Source organism: Ranitomeya variabilis, chromosome 4 (genome assembly GCF_051348905.1).
Source record: "Ranitomeya variabilis isolate aRanVar5 chromosome 4, aRanVar5.hap1, whole genome shotgun sequence".
In the NCBI taxonomy this organism is placed as follows: domain Eukaryota; kingdom Metazoa; phylum Chordata; class Amphibia; order Anura; family Dendrobatidae; genus Ranitomeya; species Ranitomeya variabilis.
Window position 1 is genome coordinate 671,622,319 of NC_135235.1, and position 16,645 is coordinate 671,638,963.

The window sequence follows — 16,645 nt, forward strand, 5'->3', positions numbered from 1 at the left end:
CTCACAGGTTTAGGGTCTATGAGGGGAAGGACACCCAAATTAACCCCCCTGAATGCCCCCCAGTCATCAAAATTGTGTGGGAACTAGCACCCACTGCTGGATAAGGGTTATCACCTCTACATTGATAACTTTTACACCAGCATCCCACTCTCCAAGGCCATCTCTGCCAGAGGTACAGTTGCATGTGGCACTGTGCGAAAAAATCAGCGAGGCCTCCCAAAGCCGCTTCTCACGATCCAATTTTGGATTTGTGGGCGATCTGGTTTGCCTCAATTTAAGACCTTTTTTCCTTTCTGGTCATCGGGGGTTAATGCAGTTTTCCCCCTACTACAAAATGGACTATTGAAAACCACAGCTTGTCCCACAAAAAGTAAGCCCTCGCACATCTGGGCTGACAGAAATTGTGAAACTTATGGCGCTCAGAATACGGCAAAACAAAAACTTTTTTTTTTTCAAAGAGTATTAATTGTACATAAGTGATAAAACTATATAAATTTGCTATTGCCATTTGTGTACTGACCCACGGTTAACACTTTGTGCAACACAGCCATTAGCGTAAAATTTAAAAAGCAAAAAAAGTGGCAGAAGTGTTTTCTATTTTATACTAATTTCCACTAAGCGTTAATAAAAGTGTGTTAATAAGTTACATGTACACAAAAATGAGGCCACTGACAAACAACTCATCCTGAAAAAACGGGACTCATGTGAGTGTCCCTTAAAATAGTTATAGCTATAATAGGAAGGTAAAAAAGACGAAATAATCAGTTATAAAGGTCAAAACTTGTGTGTGACACTAAGGAGTTAAAAAAAGGCATCACAAAATCCATAATATGTGCCATGCAGAGAGATTGATAGATTGCATGTAGAAAAGGTGGATAAGTGCTGCCTGTTAGAACCAGACCCGCCCTATCATGGATTATCGCCTGGCCTCATTGTTGTGGTTTAACATCATCATGACTAACCCAAGGCTGTAATCCAATGGTGCACTATTCTGCACAATGCAGATTCTCCACTGAACATTTCTTTAGAAAAATTTGGTGATAAGCACATTAAAATATAAAGCTATAAGAAAGCTAACATTAGAAGAAACATTTAAAAATTGTACAACCTCTTGGCTTAACATAATCTATTAGGCCTTGCATTGAAGTCTACAGTTTGTACCCCTGTCTTTGTCAGTTAGTAAATTAATTTTAATACAATTTGTTTCCAAAGGCAGCATTAATTAAAAAATACATATTTTTTTCTTGGCAGATGACTGTGCTTCAGAGGGACATCTGACAGTTACTGATTTTGAAACAGATGGTGCCACACCAGACACATATGAAGAGCATGACATTATTCCAGATAAACCACCAGCCCTTCACAGCAAAAATCTATCGTCTATTCCTTATCAACAGGTCCCACCTTCTAAGTCATTACTGACTGTTAAGCAAAATAAAAATAACAAAAGGGATGCTGAACATCAAAAAGCTCATAGAGGGGATAAGCCATTTTCATGTTCAGAATGTGGGAAATGCTTTACCAAGAAAACAAGTCTTACTGTACATCACAGAATTCACACAGGGGAGAAGCCATTTTCATGTGAAGAATGTGGGAAATGTTTTACTTGCAAAGGAGATCTTGTTAAACACAAAAGCACTCACACGGGGGAGAAGCCATTTTCATGTTCAGAATGTGGGAAATGTTTTACCAAGAAAGCAAGTCTTACGGTACATCAGAGAATTCACACAGGGGAGAAGCCATATTCTTGTGAAGAATGTGGGAAATGTTTTACCTACAAAGGGGATCTAGTTAAACATAAAAGCATTCACACCGGGGAGAAGCCATTCTCATGTTCAATATGTGGTAAATCTTATAGCATTAAATCACAACTTGTTAGACATCAGATAAGCCATACAGGTGAAAAGCCATTTTCTTGTTCAGAATGTGGAAAATGTTTTAACAAGAAAGAAAATCTTACTGCACATCAGAGAATTCACACAGGGGATAAACCATTTTCATGTGCAGAATGTGGGAAATATTTTACCTACAAAACAAATCTTGTTGCACATAAGAAAATTCACACAGGGGAGAAGCCATTTTCTTGTTCAGAATGTGGGAAATGTTTTAACAAGAAAGCAAATTTTACTGCACATCAGAGAAGTCACACAGGGGAGAAGCCCTTTTCTTGTCCAGAATGTGGGAAATGTTTTACCGACAAAACAAATCTTGTTAGACATAAGAAAACTCACACAGGGGAGAAACCATTTTTATGTCCAAAATGTGGGAAAGGTTTTACCAACAAATCACATCTTGCTGCACATCGGAAAACACACGCAGGGGAGAAGCCATTTTAAAACTGAGAATTGGAATATTTTCCTACACACAGGGAAGTAGCCATTTCATATTTTATAAAATTATTTTTAAGTTACAATCGAAGGGAACCGGTCAGGTCCCCCACGCCCTCCAATCCAGCATCATTCAGCTATTGGTCATTAAATTCCCTCCCTAACCAGCCCTGTATAACATAATTCAGTTAAATAAATGATTTAAAAAAGCATTTATAACCTCCGCTTTTCCTACGCTAATGAGGGTTTTGACTTGTTGATTGGGCATTTGTTGCCCCAGATCAGTCAGCCCTTTTTACATGTTTTCACGCCCCTGTGGTTGTGATAACATAACTTGCACAAGCAGCGCCAGTGCCGCTCATGCAAATCTTCGCACGAGCGCTGCTGATTCCAGCAGGATCACTGCTTCTCTGAAGCCTGGTGTACTCTTTCCTGCTCCAGAGGAGCGTACTGCGCATTACCAGAAGCCATCATCAGAACTTAAGGAAATACGACATATACACCTCTGAAGCCAGGAAGCGTACACCTGGCTTCAGAGATACAGTGACTCTGCAGGAATGAGTGCTGCTCATGCACAGATTGCATGAGTAGAGAGGACGCCGCTCGTGCAAATTATATTATCATGCCCACAGGGGCGTAATAACATGGAAAGATGGCTGACTAGTTTGGGATAACTAATGCCCCATTGACTAGTCAAAACCCTAATTAGAGTAGGAAAAACGGAGGTTATAAATGCTTTTTTAAAGCGTTTATTTAACTGAATTATTTTATACAGCGCTCGTAAGGGAGGGAATTTAATGAACGATAGCTGAATGATGCTGGATTGGAGGGAGTGGGGGACCTGACAGGTTCCCTTTAAGTCACAAGTATAAAAGGGAAAACAATTTTCAACACTAAATGATAATATTTAGGATGATTTAGGAAATGTAATGACAATAAACATCAGAAAGTAGAATGTACATAACAATCCTACATATTTCACCATGTATTTAGAATACTTTACCTTTATGTGAACTCTATAAGTGCATCTTAAAGGGTTTGACCAGCACTCCTTTTGTATACATGATTGGGACAGTTGCTGAGGCAAACATCAGACACTAAACATGTCACATCTAATAATTATGGTGTCTTAATAATCAGATCAACTGGGGACTGAATGGTTCCCTCGTTAACTGTCCTAATCAAGTACAACAGCATTTACCTGCACCTGATACCAGACCACATAGAGAGAGGTATAGGAACACCCCTTTAGAACCTGTAACCAAGGATTAATAAACAACTGCTTTTAAGACTAATATCTATCTCTCTGTATCTGTCTTTTTTATTGTCTATTTGTTAAGTGGAATCTGTCACCACATTTCACCTATCTTAACTATTAGCATGGGCATACAGGATATGGAATGCTGAAACCAGTCCTACCTGTATGTCTCATATCAGGTGTACTGTTGCTGAGAAATCATCTTTTATCGCTTTATACAAGTGACCTCTTCCAGGCTTTGGGGACGACGCTGCCTGGAAGATAACACTGCCCCCAGAGCTTATGTTAAATATAAGGAGGAGTTACTCGTGTGATGTGTAATGGTTACCAGTGTGATGTATAATGGCCTCCCTCTGATCTCCTGATCTCACTGCAGAGCTGTGTCTGATTATATCTGTATATCTGACACACATCCAGGTTCCTTTCAGCTTCCAGCTCACAAGCTGAGAGAAGCAAAAATGTGTTTGTAAGAAGACAAATTTAATTTCTCCTCTTCTGTGTTAGTTAATTGTCTCACTGGTAACTCCCCTTCATGTAAAATAAGCTCAGGAGGCAGAGTTATCTTCCAGGTACCATCCTCCCCAGAGTTTGGAAGAGGTCATTTATATAAAGTGATGAAAGATAATTTCTCAAAAACAAGGCACCTGATATTAGACACACAGGTAGGACTTTTTTCAGCAACCTGTATGCCAATATTAATAGTTTAGATAAGTCAAATGTTGAGACATTCCCTTTAGGATATTGCTGTAGGACCTGTCCTGTATAGTTGAGGGAGAGCTGGTATAGTTTGTATAGAAGAATTACATTAAGGATCTCAGGTTTGTTTCCATTTTTTAAATGATCCTTTTATAGGAGACTAGTATAATTACCCAGCTTTACAGCTTTCATTTTTCAATTATTCCTTTTTGTTGCAGAAATATTAGCTTGGAAAGTTTGGGCTATTATTTATGTTATAGTTCAACTTTGTGCTACCAGATATTTGTCTCTCAGCGTATGTACTTCTTTCACAGAATGGGGTTGACAATCATAACTAGGCTGCATTCTGCATGGTAAAAAGGAATACACCCTCCTTCCATCACTGATGTCTGCAGCTACTATGTAGAGATGTATCATTATAAACTCTTCCAGATCTCATCGAACGGCAGTCAGTGAGGGAGCAGGATCAGAACTGAGAGCAATGTGATGAGATCTAAAAGTGTTTGTAATGATATTGTTTTGTCTCACGTGCTGAGGTGGATCCTCCAAGCCTTAGGACTGGGTGAGCACACAGATCATGGATGTCGGTATAGCAGGCATGTAAGTTATGCAGGAAACAGGTACTGGAAGCACTGGAGACCACATGCAGACAAGACACCAGGAAGCAGATATGGAGCAGATACAATAAGCACTGACGGCTTCAAGCAGACAGGACATCACAAAGCCGATAAGGAGCAGATACTGGAAGCACTGGAGGACACTGAAGAACTCAGAGTCTTAATACCAAGACGTGTGTGTGTCTTGGTAGGCTTTATATAGCATTAGACAGATGATCACATGGGAGCACGCCGGCTCACTTGCAAAGCCTGAGACTGAGCACAAAAGAGTTGAGGGGAGCAGAGTCTGGAACCTTGAGAAGTGTGTTACAGTAGCCCCCTCCTCTTATGGCTCCTCCCAATTGAGTCACTAACAGCTGAAAGAGCATGAAATCAAATGGTAAGGAAAAGAATGACAATCGTGATTGACAGAGATTCAGACTATGAACAGACTGAACATACTCCAGTTTTTGTGGTCAATATATATAGTAACTTGGAGTGTAACTCCTTAAAGAAGATGTTGCCAATTCTCAATTCCCAATTTTGTGACTAAGAACTTAGATACCAATAGAATAATTCTATTCTTCTGGAGAAAATTTCCTGGAGAAGAATCCACAGGTATGATTTTTTGCTTGATGTATCTTTCAAGAGAACTGCTCCTACCCCAGTAGCAGAGGCATTCACTTCAAGGAAGGAAGGTCTGTCCACATCAGAATGGTTCAGGACAGGATGAGTCAGCAGTATCTTGGCCTTTTGCTTAGAGATGATATTGTGTAGTCCTGACAGGCCACAGGCAATTTGAAGGCAGTAGGTGCAGAGCAGCGTTTAACAGGAGGGGGCTGCGGTAGAGATTTCGGGAAATTGTGAAAACGGGATAGACCCCCACGGGGTACTTTGGTCAGGAGACCAGTCAATGACCGATGCATGATGACATAGTCATGGAAGTCCCAAAAGCAACCAAGCGTTAAAGAGTGGAAAAATTGAAAAGGAAATGTCCTCAACATGTAGTGTATAGTGCACCAATCTGAAGAGTTTCCTTTTGTTTGTCTGGAATTATATACCACCATCAGGAATTACAGGGCCATTTGCAGAGATTAGTTTTAGATGATTCTGCAAGGAAACAGAAGTAATTTTCAGCCTTCTGGCCAAAGAGAAGTCCAAGAAACTCTCTGCTGCTCCAGATTGAATGAATGTTTGTTCTGTGAACACAGAGGAACCAAAGGAAACAGACATAAGCACAAGCAATTTATCTATGGTGAAGAATAGAGTTACTCCCATGGCAATATTTCCCTCCTCGCCTAGGTGCTGAAGTTTACCTGTTTGGAACAGTCAGTGCAAGAGTGATCCAATACACCACAATATAAACAGAGTCCTTGTTAAATATGACAGATCTTCCTTCTGGTGAGAGAGTACATACTGAACGAAACAAATTATATATATCCACTGGAGACTAATGATAGATGCTGTGAGAGAATAGTGATATATATTTGCTAGGAAAATAAATGGCAGACCATTCGAAATTAAGTTAGGAAAGTCCAAAAGAGAAAACACCCACCATATGGCCAAGAAGATAATCTAGGACGTGTTGGTGAAGATAAAACACCTTTATTAAAGAGACCTGGTATATGGTGGCACTACTGAAGAGGAATGCCCGCACTTGCATATTACAAATACAAAACATCATAAAAGATCGTAGTAGGTAAGGCATCACATGGGTAAAAAAACAAAGAGTAATTCATATTAGGTGTAGATACCAGTAATAAAAGAAAGTCAGTAATGTGAAAAATCATAAGTTCTGGGGGGCCAGCACAATTGGGGTAAACCGGTAATGGGTGTAATGAAAGCATCAATGTGGGCAACAGCTGCTGGAATACATAAACCGTGCTGGGAAGATGTCAGATCATCTAGGGGGCAGAGTACTGGTTTGTGAGTTTACCAAAGAGTACGCAATAGCATATAGATGGGTTGGAATGAGAAGTATCAGCAAGCGGCAATAAATGGTGTGAATACTATGCACAACCCACATATATACCATAAGAATCACTGTTTAAATATATGCTTGCAGTAGCGTATATACAAGAAGTAACGTGAAGGAAAATACGTGTGGCGCACACCCCGACATGCCTTTCGGAACAAGTCCTTCGTCAAGAGGTGGTGTCCAACGTGAACCCCCGAGAGGTTTAACAATGTGTGTCTGGCCAATACGAAGAGACCGGGACAAGCCGCTGCATAGCTCACAGCGTAAGTTTGGTGCCAAAATCGCAGTTCGGGCTGAGAAAACTTTACCGGCATCCAGATAAACACTATGCCCATATGATCACTTCCGGGGCACCAAGGCTAAAGTTACGACCCGCGCATGCGCAGTGATGTAAAATATGCTATGCCCACAGTTGGGCAAAACATAATGCGCAGGCGCCGGAGGCAAATTCAATGCGCAACTGCTAAGAAAAAGCGCGATCTGTGCCATTCACAGATCGCGTTTACGAAAGACACGCTGAGAAACGGGGGAGGAACCACTATTTAACCACGCCCATCCGACCTGACCAACTTGAGTGACAGGACAAAACGGCCACTTCACAAAGGTATTTCGGCGGCCTAACGGGGGAATAAAGTCTCCAAAAAAGCAGTAATGTAAAGCCCAGCTCTGCCCCTATTTCACACTATTTTTATCTAATCTTTAAAAAACGGGGTGATAGGTTCCCTTTAAGCTTAAGATTAATAGGGGTGCCCAAACTTTTTCATATGACTGTACTAGATATGACTAGCGTAGAACATAGAAATGCTTTCCTATTTCAGGCCAATTCAGCAGACGGTACAGAACTGGATGTCATAATGTCCCACTGAATTAATCTCTTGTGTGAGCCATAGAATGGAATCGGCAGCTGAGTGAGCGCTAACTGGTTCATAAAATACTAGATGAAATGCAGTCAGAAATAAGCGTAAAGAATGCATTATAGGGTCAAACCATTCCCACAATGGTGCAGCTTACGCCAAGGCATCACCAGACAATAAAGACAAATTGTATTGTTCTTTAGACCGGTCAGAAAAAAAGGTGAGGACACAATTCAAAGTGTACAGTGCATTGATTCACAGAACTTCAATAGACTTTAGGATCACCAAACCTACAGGCGTAGGCAAATGTGGAGCTGTTTCTCAAGCAGAGTGTTGAACAGTAATGTGTGGCAGGTGTTGATGACCTGTTGGTGAGACTGGAGCAGTGCATTCATATGGTCCGAGAGGTTTTGCACAGCCTGGACAAGTTCACACTGGCTGACAGCCAGTCTCACCACAAGTACAGGAATGCCATCCTTATTCCACTGCAACGGTGTTATTTTTTGCTGTGCCTTTGGGATCCATGGTCTTGGTATTCTTTTTCACCCGGTGAGGTAGATCCTTCAAGGCCTAGGTCCAGGTGGGCACACGGGCCTCAGCTGTCAATGCAGCAGGCAAGTGAGGCACACTGGAAACAGGTATTGCAAGCAATGGAGACCGCAGGCAGACAGGACACTGGAAACGGATACTGGAAGCACTAGCGACTGCAGGCAGAGAGGACACAGGAGACTAGGAGAATTAATACTAAGACACAGTGTACCTTATATAGGCCTAGTCAGATGAAAACATGGGAGCACGCCAGGCCACTTGCAAAGTGCAAAATGGAGCACAACAGAATTGCAATCCCCCACTGAGAAGCAGTAGAGAGCAGTTCGGTGGTAAGTTGACCAGTGCTCCCGTGCTGCTACTACTGCTGTTGCTACTCAACCCTGAAATGTATTGGCCGATTCAGGGATCAAACATCTGTTGTGAATTTTGCCATTAATCTCCTTATTAGAGAACAGCAAGTTGTGCAAAAAGTATGGAATCATTGAACAGTTGAACATGTGCATTCAAGAGTTTTGAGAAGGTCACATTAAGTTTATCTGAAAGGGGTAGGAGGGCATTTTAGGTTCTAAAAGGTACATATAGTGGAACAGGAAAATATTACATGTATAGAATCTGCTCTCCTGGCATTTCTGACCTTTTCCTGAAGACCGTACAGCTGGTCAATCAAATTCTTGAGTTGGAGACTAGCTGGTTCACGCCTCTTGGATGCAGCTAGTTGAGCGGCGCTGTCAGCAGCAAATGCCATTACACCCAGAAGGGCATTATAGCTCAGAGTATGGAAGCGTACTCTGCGTTCAAAAAATCCTCTGACATCACTCCCCAGGATCGCATGTTTCCTATAGACCCAACCAGCAGTGGAAGAATTGTCCAGGATGGTCTAGATCTAAGGGATCTTGGTTCCAAAAGGGGGGACCGAAAAATAAGACCGATCCTGGACCTCAAATTTTTACCAAGCTGGACAAGGTCCTCCTTCTTCGGGTAGAGTTCCTCCACTCAGCCATTACTTCAATGGAAAAAGGGTGGAGTTTCTGGCATCCACCGGCATTCGGGATGCTTACCTTCACATTCCTATTTTCCCCTCTTCAAAAAGTCCTTCGCTTTTCCACTCGCAAACAGCATTTTCAAGTCACGACCTTGTCCTTCGGTCTTGCTACCGCACCCTGAGTGTTCGCAAGGGTCATGGCGGCCGTTATGTTTCTCTTGCACCCTAGAGGCATGGTCGTCCTGCCCTATACGGTCGACTTTCTAGCCGCTCTTCCGGGACTATGCTGAGTCGTCTATATCAATTGCTATACCCTCTCTCTCCTGGGCTGGCAGCTTCATCTAGACAGGTTTTTTTCCTCTTTTCCAGCCCAGCAGATATCCTTTTTGAGGATGATCCTGGACACTTCCAGAGGGTTGGTATTTCTCCCTTGAGACAAGGCCATGGCCCTTCAACTCAGAACTCACTTACTTGCTCACTCATTCCATTCGATTTGCTGGGAGGGTCATGAGGAAAAATGGTGACAGCAATGGAAGCTGTTTTCTTTGCTCCGCTCGTTTTCTGTAGGTTAATCAGGCTTTCAGAGGGTAGTCTCTGAGCTTCTTCCTCATCCAGGGGAATTCTTTCCAGTTTAATGATTATTTGTGACTACCGATGCTAGCCTTCTTCTCCCTATCTTTGTTCTGGGGATCCGAACGATACGGCTAGTCCTACAGCAGGTCCTTTGCCTTCTGGCGGGTCACCCCATCCGAATTCAATTGGATAATGCCAAGGCTGTGCCATACGTCAATTATCTAGCAGGTACCCATGGTCAGGCATCATAGACGAGGTACCTCTCATTCTCTGATGGGCCGAGATCTATCATTCGGTGATCTCGGCAGTACACATCACAGGAGTAGATCTCTGAGCGGTTGACTTCTTCAGCCATCAGGGTCTCGCCTTAAGTATGTGGGAACTTCACCGGGAAGTCTTCCATCAGATCTGCCTTCACTGGGGCACTCCAGATGTAGATCGGATGGCGTCCAGATTGAACGCCAATGTACTCGTGTTCATGGTTTGGCCTCAAGATCCAAATCCATTGCAGTGAATGCTCTGGTTTTTCCGTGGTACCAGTTTCCATAACCCCCCCTTCCCCTACTTCTGAGAGTCGTTTGGAAGCAGGAAGAAGGGCCCCAGTGGTCCTGGGAGATCCACACGGACCACGTTTGTTTTTTTGTTTGCGGAGCTAGTACTTTTCCATCTTATTGCAACAAAACTGCAAGTAGGGATTCTCTCGCAGGGAGTTTTCACATGTGGTCCTTCCCTTTCACATACCATTAGGAGTTTGGGACCTTAAAGGGAACCTGTCATCCCCCCCAGGCGTTTTTAACTGTAGGAGCCACCTTGTGCTGCAGAAATGCTGCACTTTGTCAAGGTGGCTCTTTTAGTTGGTGTCCCTGCCAACGCTGAAATAATCGTTTTTATAGTTTGTCCCTCATACCTCTAATTTATCAGGGGGGCATGTCTTTCCCCCCCTGACACAAACGCCTCCCTGCCATCACTCAGGGCCAAATCTTGTGCTAAGCATCTCATGTGTTTTTTTCATAGATTTCACAAGCCATTATGCTATTCACATTTCATGTATCGCACATTTCTTTGCTTTAGTACAGTAAAATTGAGTGCAGCCATTGATCTATTTGCTATATAAGTCTTTTTTGGTTATGCACCAGTTCAGACTAGATTGCTGTTCAGTCAGTTTTCCTATATTTACTATGTACTATTTTTTCTGACTTGAACGCCCCGCCCTTCACCATGCATGATTTTAAATACATCCAAACACAGTTGGTTCCGACCTTCCTATAAATGCAGGTTTTACCATGTTATTAGCCAGAGCTAAGTGTTCACACTAGGCAGACAGGTCAGGTACCCATCCGATTTGAGATTACCTTGACGTTTGGTGGATGGGCTCACAATTTTTGGCCAAATCTTGTGCTAAGCATCTCATGTGTTTTTTTTTTTCATAGATTTCACAAGCCATTATGCTATTCACATTTCATCTATTGCACATTTCATTGCTTTAGTACAGTAAAATTGAGTGCAGCCATTGATCTATTTGCATGATCTGGAACAGGCAGCGCTTTGGACGCTGAGTCCAAAGCGCTGCCGGCTATTGAACGCAGGTGAATCCGCATGTGTTCACTGAACCGTGCAGATTTGCAGAGTCCAATACATTGTACGGGTGAAATTTCTTTTGTGGAGGCTCGCATCTCCGCAAGAGAAATTGACATGCTTCTTCAGTTTGGAAAGATGCGTCGCATGTCCGTCTCCGAGGGTGAGCCACAGGCGTCTGCGAACGCATAGTGGGCATGGGATTTCTTGAAATCCCATCCACTATGCTGTAATAGATGGATGCTGCGGGTTGGACATTGCACAAGTACGCAGCATCCAACCCGCAATGTTTACTGACCGTGCGCACATATTCTAACTGGGAATGAGAGTCACCTCTCAGTGACCGAAGTGGAAACAGAGGGGCACTGGCCTGGATGTTACAATTAGATCCAATAATGAGAGGGTCCTCATTCTGCATTCAAGCAGTGGCAGCACATAGATATAAACAGTAAGGCCGGGATCACACATGCGAGAAACACGGCCGAGTCTCGAATGTTAATACCCGGGACTCCAATCGGCACTCAGGAGCGGAGCATGCGGCTCCATGTATTGCTATGCGGCTGCACGCTCTGGAGTGCCGGTGGGAGTCCCGGGTATTAACATGCGAGATTCGGCCGTGTTTCTCGCATGTCTGATCTCGGCCTAAGGCTATGTGCACACAATGTGGATTTAGTGCGGATCCGCAACGGATTTTTCCGCTCAGAAACGCTGCAGATCCGCACTGTGATTTACAGTACAATGCAAATCAATGTAAAAAAACAAAAGCTGTGCAGATGGTGCAGTAAAATCCACGCGGAAACGCAGCGGATTTGAAAGAAGTGCATGTCACTTCTTTCGTGCGGATCTGCAGCATTTCTGCACTCTTCCATTATAGAAATCCGCAGTGGTAAAATCCGCATCAATTCCGCATAAAATCCGCAGCAAATCTGCACCTGCGGATTCTGCCAGGAGATGCGGATTTTGTGCAGAAAATTCTGCACCCCATTCTGCAACGTGTGCACATAGCCTAAGGGTGATAATACTATTGCTCCCTGTTATGCCCCTGCAAATGCTCCTTTCCTAACAAGGACAGTATCCAAGTGTGGTCCTATAAATTCCCCTAGACATGTGAGCGACTTCTAGGGAAATTTACAGGATCACACTTCGATAATGTCCTTGTTATGACTGGAGTCTTTGCAGGGGCAGGACAGAGATACATCTGTACATAGCTATGCATTTCTATATACCTGTAATCTAGAGGGAAAATAAAAGCCAGATTATTTTCTTTCTACTAAGATTACTAAAAAATAATTTTAAAAAATTTATCTTTTTCTTCTTTTCCTGTGACTTGGCCTCATCGTGAACTGAGCCCGCGACTTGTATCATTTCAGAGAGCAGCTAAAATAATAAGCCACTGCCTACACTAATTTGTATGGGAGAATTTAGTGTACTGCAGGCTCTGCCTCCACAGGCAGATTATACTGGTACATAGAGATGCACTACTATATATAATGCATCTCTATGTCCCTGTATACCCAAGGTAAAGAAAAAGTCAGATTTATTTTCTTCCTATAAAATAATGAAAAACAATTACAATAATTTCATTTTCAACATGCTTTTTTAAAAAATTAATAAACATCACAAATCAGCAAATAAGACATTTGTGTCCTTTTGACTGTAACGACTTGCACAACACGGCAATCAGATTATTTATGGTGATCAATAAATGCCGAAAAAAATGGAGATTGATTTTTTTTTTTAATTAAATCCATTAAAAATGTAATAAAAATGTAACGCTGAGGCCGTAATCACATGTAGCATAAATTGGTAGCCTTTACATAAAAAATGCACCAAAATTGGACAGTTCACATGCACCAAAGGCTGAGACTTCATGACATCACATCCACGTTGCAGTTAGGCCATGTTCACGTGTGATGAATGCTGCGGTTTTTCTGTGGCTTTTTTTTGCTCAGATATTCTGCTTTATTTAACTGTCCAAACAAATGAATACTTCGCCCACTGTATCTCAAGATGCCGCTGAACTGTGAGATTATGGATCATTATTTTCTCTAGAGGCTTCTAAGTGGAGCCTGAAAAAACACATGTAAAAAACTGCAGATCCTTTATTAAGTGAATAATCAAAGCTTTTCTGTCGTATAAAAAACGTGTTAAACGCGGCTTCACATCTGCACCAAAAATGCACCAAATAAGAGGAAAAAGTCATAAAAAAAGTATGAATAATGCAATAATCCCCGCCCCCACTGGCATCTCCTCGTTCCGGGGTAGAAATAGATGGTAAATTAGTGCAGCGTGAGGTGCGGCCAGGGGAGCGGATTCACCCTCTGCTCTGTAATTTGGGAGGTGCGAGCGTCCTTCAGAGCATCGTTACCCACCATCTCCTGTCCGGCTGCTCCAGGACCTGCAGCTTCTGCGCTTCTCTCCATTGTAGGAAGCTGAAGAGCAATGAGCAGATCAGAGACCTGAGGGGCCGCACAGAGATCGGGGGGACGAGGTGGGATTGTATTTCTTGTGTCTCCTGGAGAAGACACAGGAGGGACAGCAATTATAGCAAAGTAATGGGAGGAACAGATACACACGGCTCCGCTACATATGCTCCGTACACACCCGGCCCGCTACATACACACATGGCTCCACTCCTTAGGCCGGCGTCACACTGGCGACTTAAACGGACGAGTGCAATGCAATAAACAAATCACATTGCACTTTGGACCAATGTTAAACCATACCTCTCAACTTTCGAGGAAGGGAAAGAGGGACAAAGTCAGCGGCGTGCTGAGCATGCTGCGGCAAATTTTAGGCCACACCTCTGACCACACCCATTTCACAACTAGTCACTCCCCAACCACACCTATTTAGCACTTCTGATCACAATGTTTCGTAACAATAATTATAAACAAAAAAAATATGGCCACACATGACGCTCCATACTGTATAATGGCCACATATGACGCTCCATACTGTATAATGGCCACACATGATGCTCCATACTGTATAATGGCCCCAAATGATGCTGCCTACAGTGTACTGGCCCCACGTGATGCTCCATACAGTATAATGGGCCCACATGATGCTGCATACTGTATAATGGCCACACATGATGCTCCATACTGTATAATGGCTTCAAATGATGCTCCATACTGTATATTGGCCACACAGTGCTCCATACTGTATAATGGCCACACAGTGCTCCATACTGTATAATGGCCACACATGATGCTTAATACTGTATACTGACCCCCCTCCTGTATGCATGGCTCATATTCCCCCCCGTATGCATGGCTCATATTTCCCCCTCCTGTATGTATGGCTCATATTCCCCCCCTGTATGCATGGCTCATATTCCCCCCCCTGTATGCATGGCTCATATTCTCCCCCCTCCTGTATGCATGGCTCATATCCCCCCCCTGTATGCATGGCTCATATTCCCCCTCCCCCTGTATGCATGGCTCATATTTCCCTATCCTGTATTCATGGCTCATATTCCCCCTCCCCCTGTATGCATGGCTCATATCCCCCCTCCCCCTGTATGCATGGCTCATATCCCCCCTCCTGTATGCATGGCTCATATCCCCCCCCCCCCCCGTATGCAGCATGACTCATACTTCCCCCCTGTATGCATGGCTCATCTCTCCACTCTCCACCCCCCGCTCCCATCTTGAATGGTGCAGCTTACTGTCCTCCTTCATCCCTCCTACCCTGTTCCCCCTCCCCCTGTATGCATGGCTCATATCCCCCCTCATGTATGCATGGCTCATATCCCCCCCCCCCGTATGCAGCATGACTCATATTTCCCCCCTGTATGCATGGCTCATCTCTCCACTCTCCACCCCCCGCTCCCATCTTGAATGGTGCAGCTTACCGTCCTCCTTCTTCCCTCCTACCCTGTCCCCCCGTCCCTCCATCCCTCCGTCCCTCATACTTACCTTCCTCACCGTGCGGCCGCGCTGACATCCCTCTTGCTCTGTCCCAACTCCTGGCGCAGCATCTTCTTCCTGCGTGAGCGGTCATGTGATACCGCTCATTAAGGTCATGAATATGCGCATATGCATGACCTTAATGAGCGGTACAACGTGACCGCTCATTCAGGAGCGCTGCAGAAGCCAAGACCAGGCATCGCTGGAGCAGGGTGAGTAACGTCTTCAAGGAGGGTGGGTGGGAGGTGGCCGGAGGGGCGGGGTCGGTCGGGAGGTGACCCAGCTTTTATAAAAAAAATTAAAAAAAACCTTGCTCAGGTGCCGCCCCCTGCATTGTCCCCGCCCTAGGCACGTGATACGGCCCTGCCGGGTGATGTACACACCTCCCAAGCAGTGCGGGACAACTAATGTCCCACCCGGGATCGCGGGGCTGACTGTCAAAATCTGGACAGTCCCGCTGGATCCGGGATGGTTGGGAGGTATGGTTAAACTATGGGGCAGCTCCCAGCAGCCAATTTTTTGTCGGCCGTTTTCCTTGGTCCGAGACAATCGCAGCATGCTGCGATTGTCATGGACACTTGGCCGACTCTTGGCTCATTCGAACCCATATAAGTCTATGGATGCGAGTGAGACAACGCACATCAGTCGGATATCATCCGAGTGCTGTGCGCTAAACGCTGACCCCGGCAATGGAGGAAATGGAGAAATTTGTTTCTCCGCCTCCTCCGCAGCTGTGCTCCGAGCCTCTCGCACAGATGCATGACTCTCGGCTCCCGCTCACAGCAGAGCAGGAGCCGAGGGTCATTAGCATATCGCATCCGATGCTCTCGCATCAGATGCAATACGCTAATGTGACGCCATCCTTACTCCTCGTATACACACAACTCCTCTCTGCACACCCGCGGCTCTTCTCTGTACACACCGTACACTTGTGGCTCCGCTCCGTACACCTTGTACACACGCGGCTCAGCCCTGTACACTTCGTACACACGGCTCCGCTCCGCACATCTCATACACACGCAGCTCCGCTCCGTACACCTCGCACACACGGCTCCTCTACGTACACCTCGTACACATGTGGCTCCGCTCCGTACACCTCGTACACACGCAGCTCCCCTTCGTACACACGCCGCTCTGCTCTGTACACCTCGTACACACACGGCTCCGCTCCGTACACCTCGAACACAAACTGCTCCGCTCCGTACACCTCGAACACAAACGGCTCCGATCCGTACCCACGCTGCGTATACCTCATACACACACACGGCTCCGCTCCGTACACCTCATACACAAATGGCTCTGCTCCGTACACCTCGTACACAAACTGCCACGCTCCGTACACC

General features: G+C 44.5%; 1 protein-coding gene across 1 annotated transcript in view; it reads left to right on the plus strand.

Moving 5' to 3' along the window:
• Positions 1-16,645, plus strand: part of LOC143768200 (uncharacterized) — a 144,374-nt gene that overhangs the window by 16,156 nt on the left and 111,573 nt on the right. Inside the window, exon 7 of the mRNA XM_077256891.1 lies at positions 1,252-2,333. Coding sequence (XP_077113006.1) covers positions 1,252-2,333 — 1,082 coding nt within the window. The remainder of the gene's footprint in view (positions 1-1,251; positions 2,334-16,645) is intronic.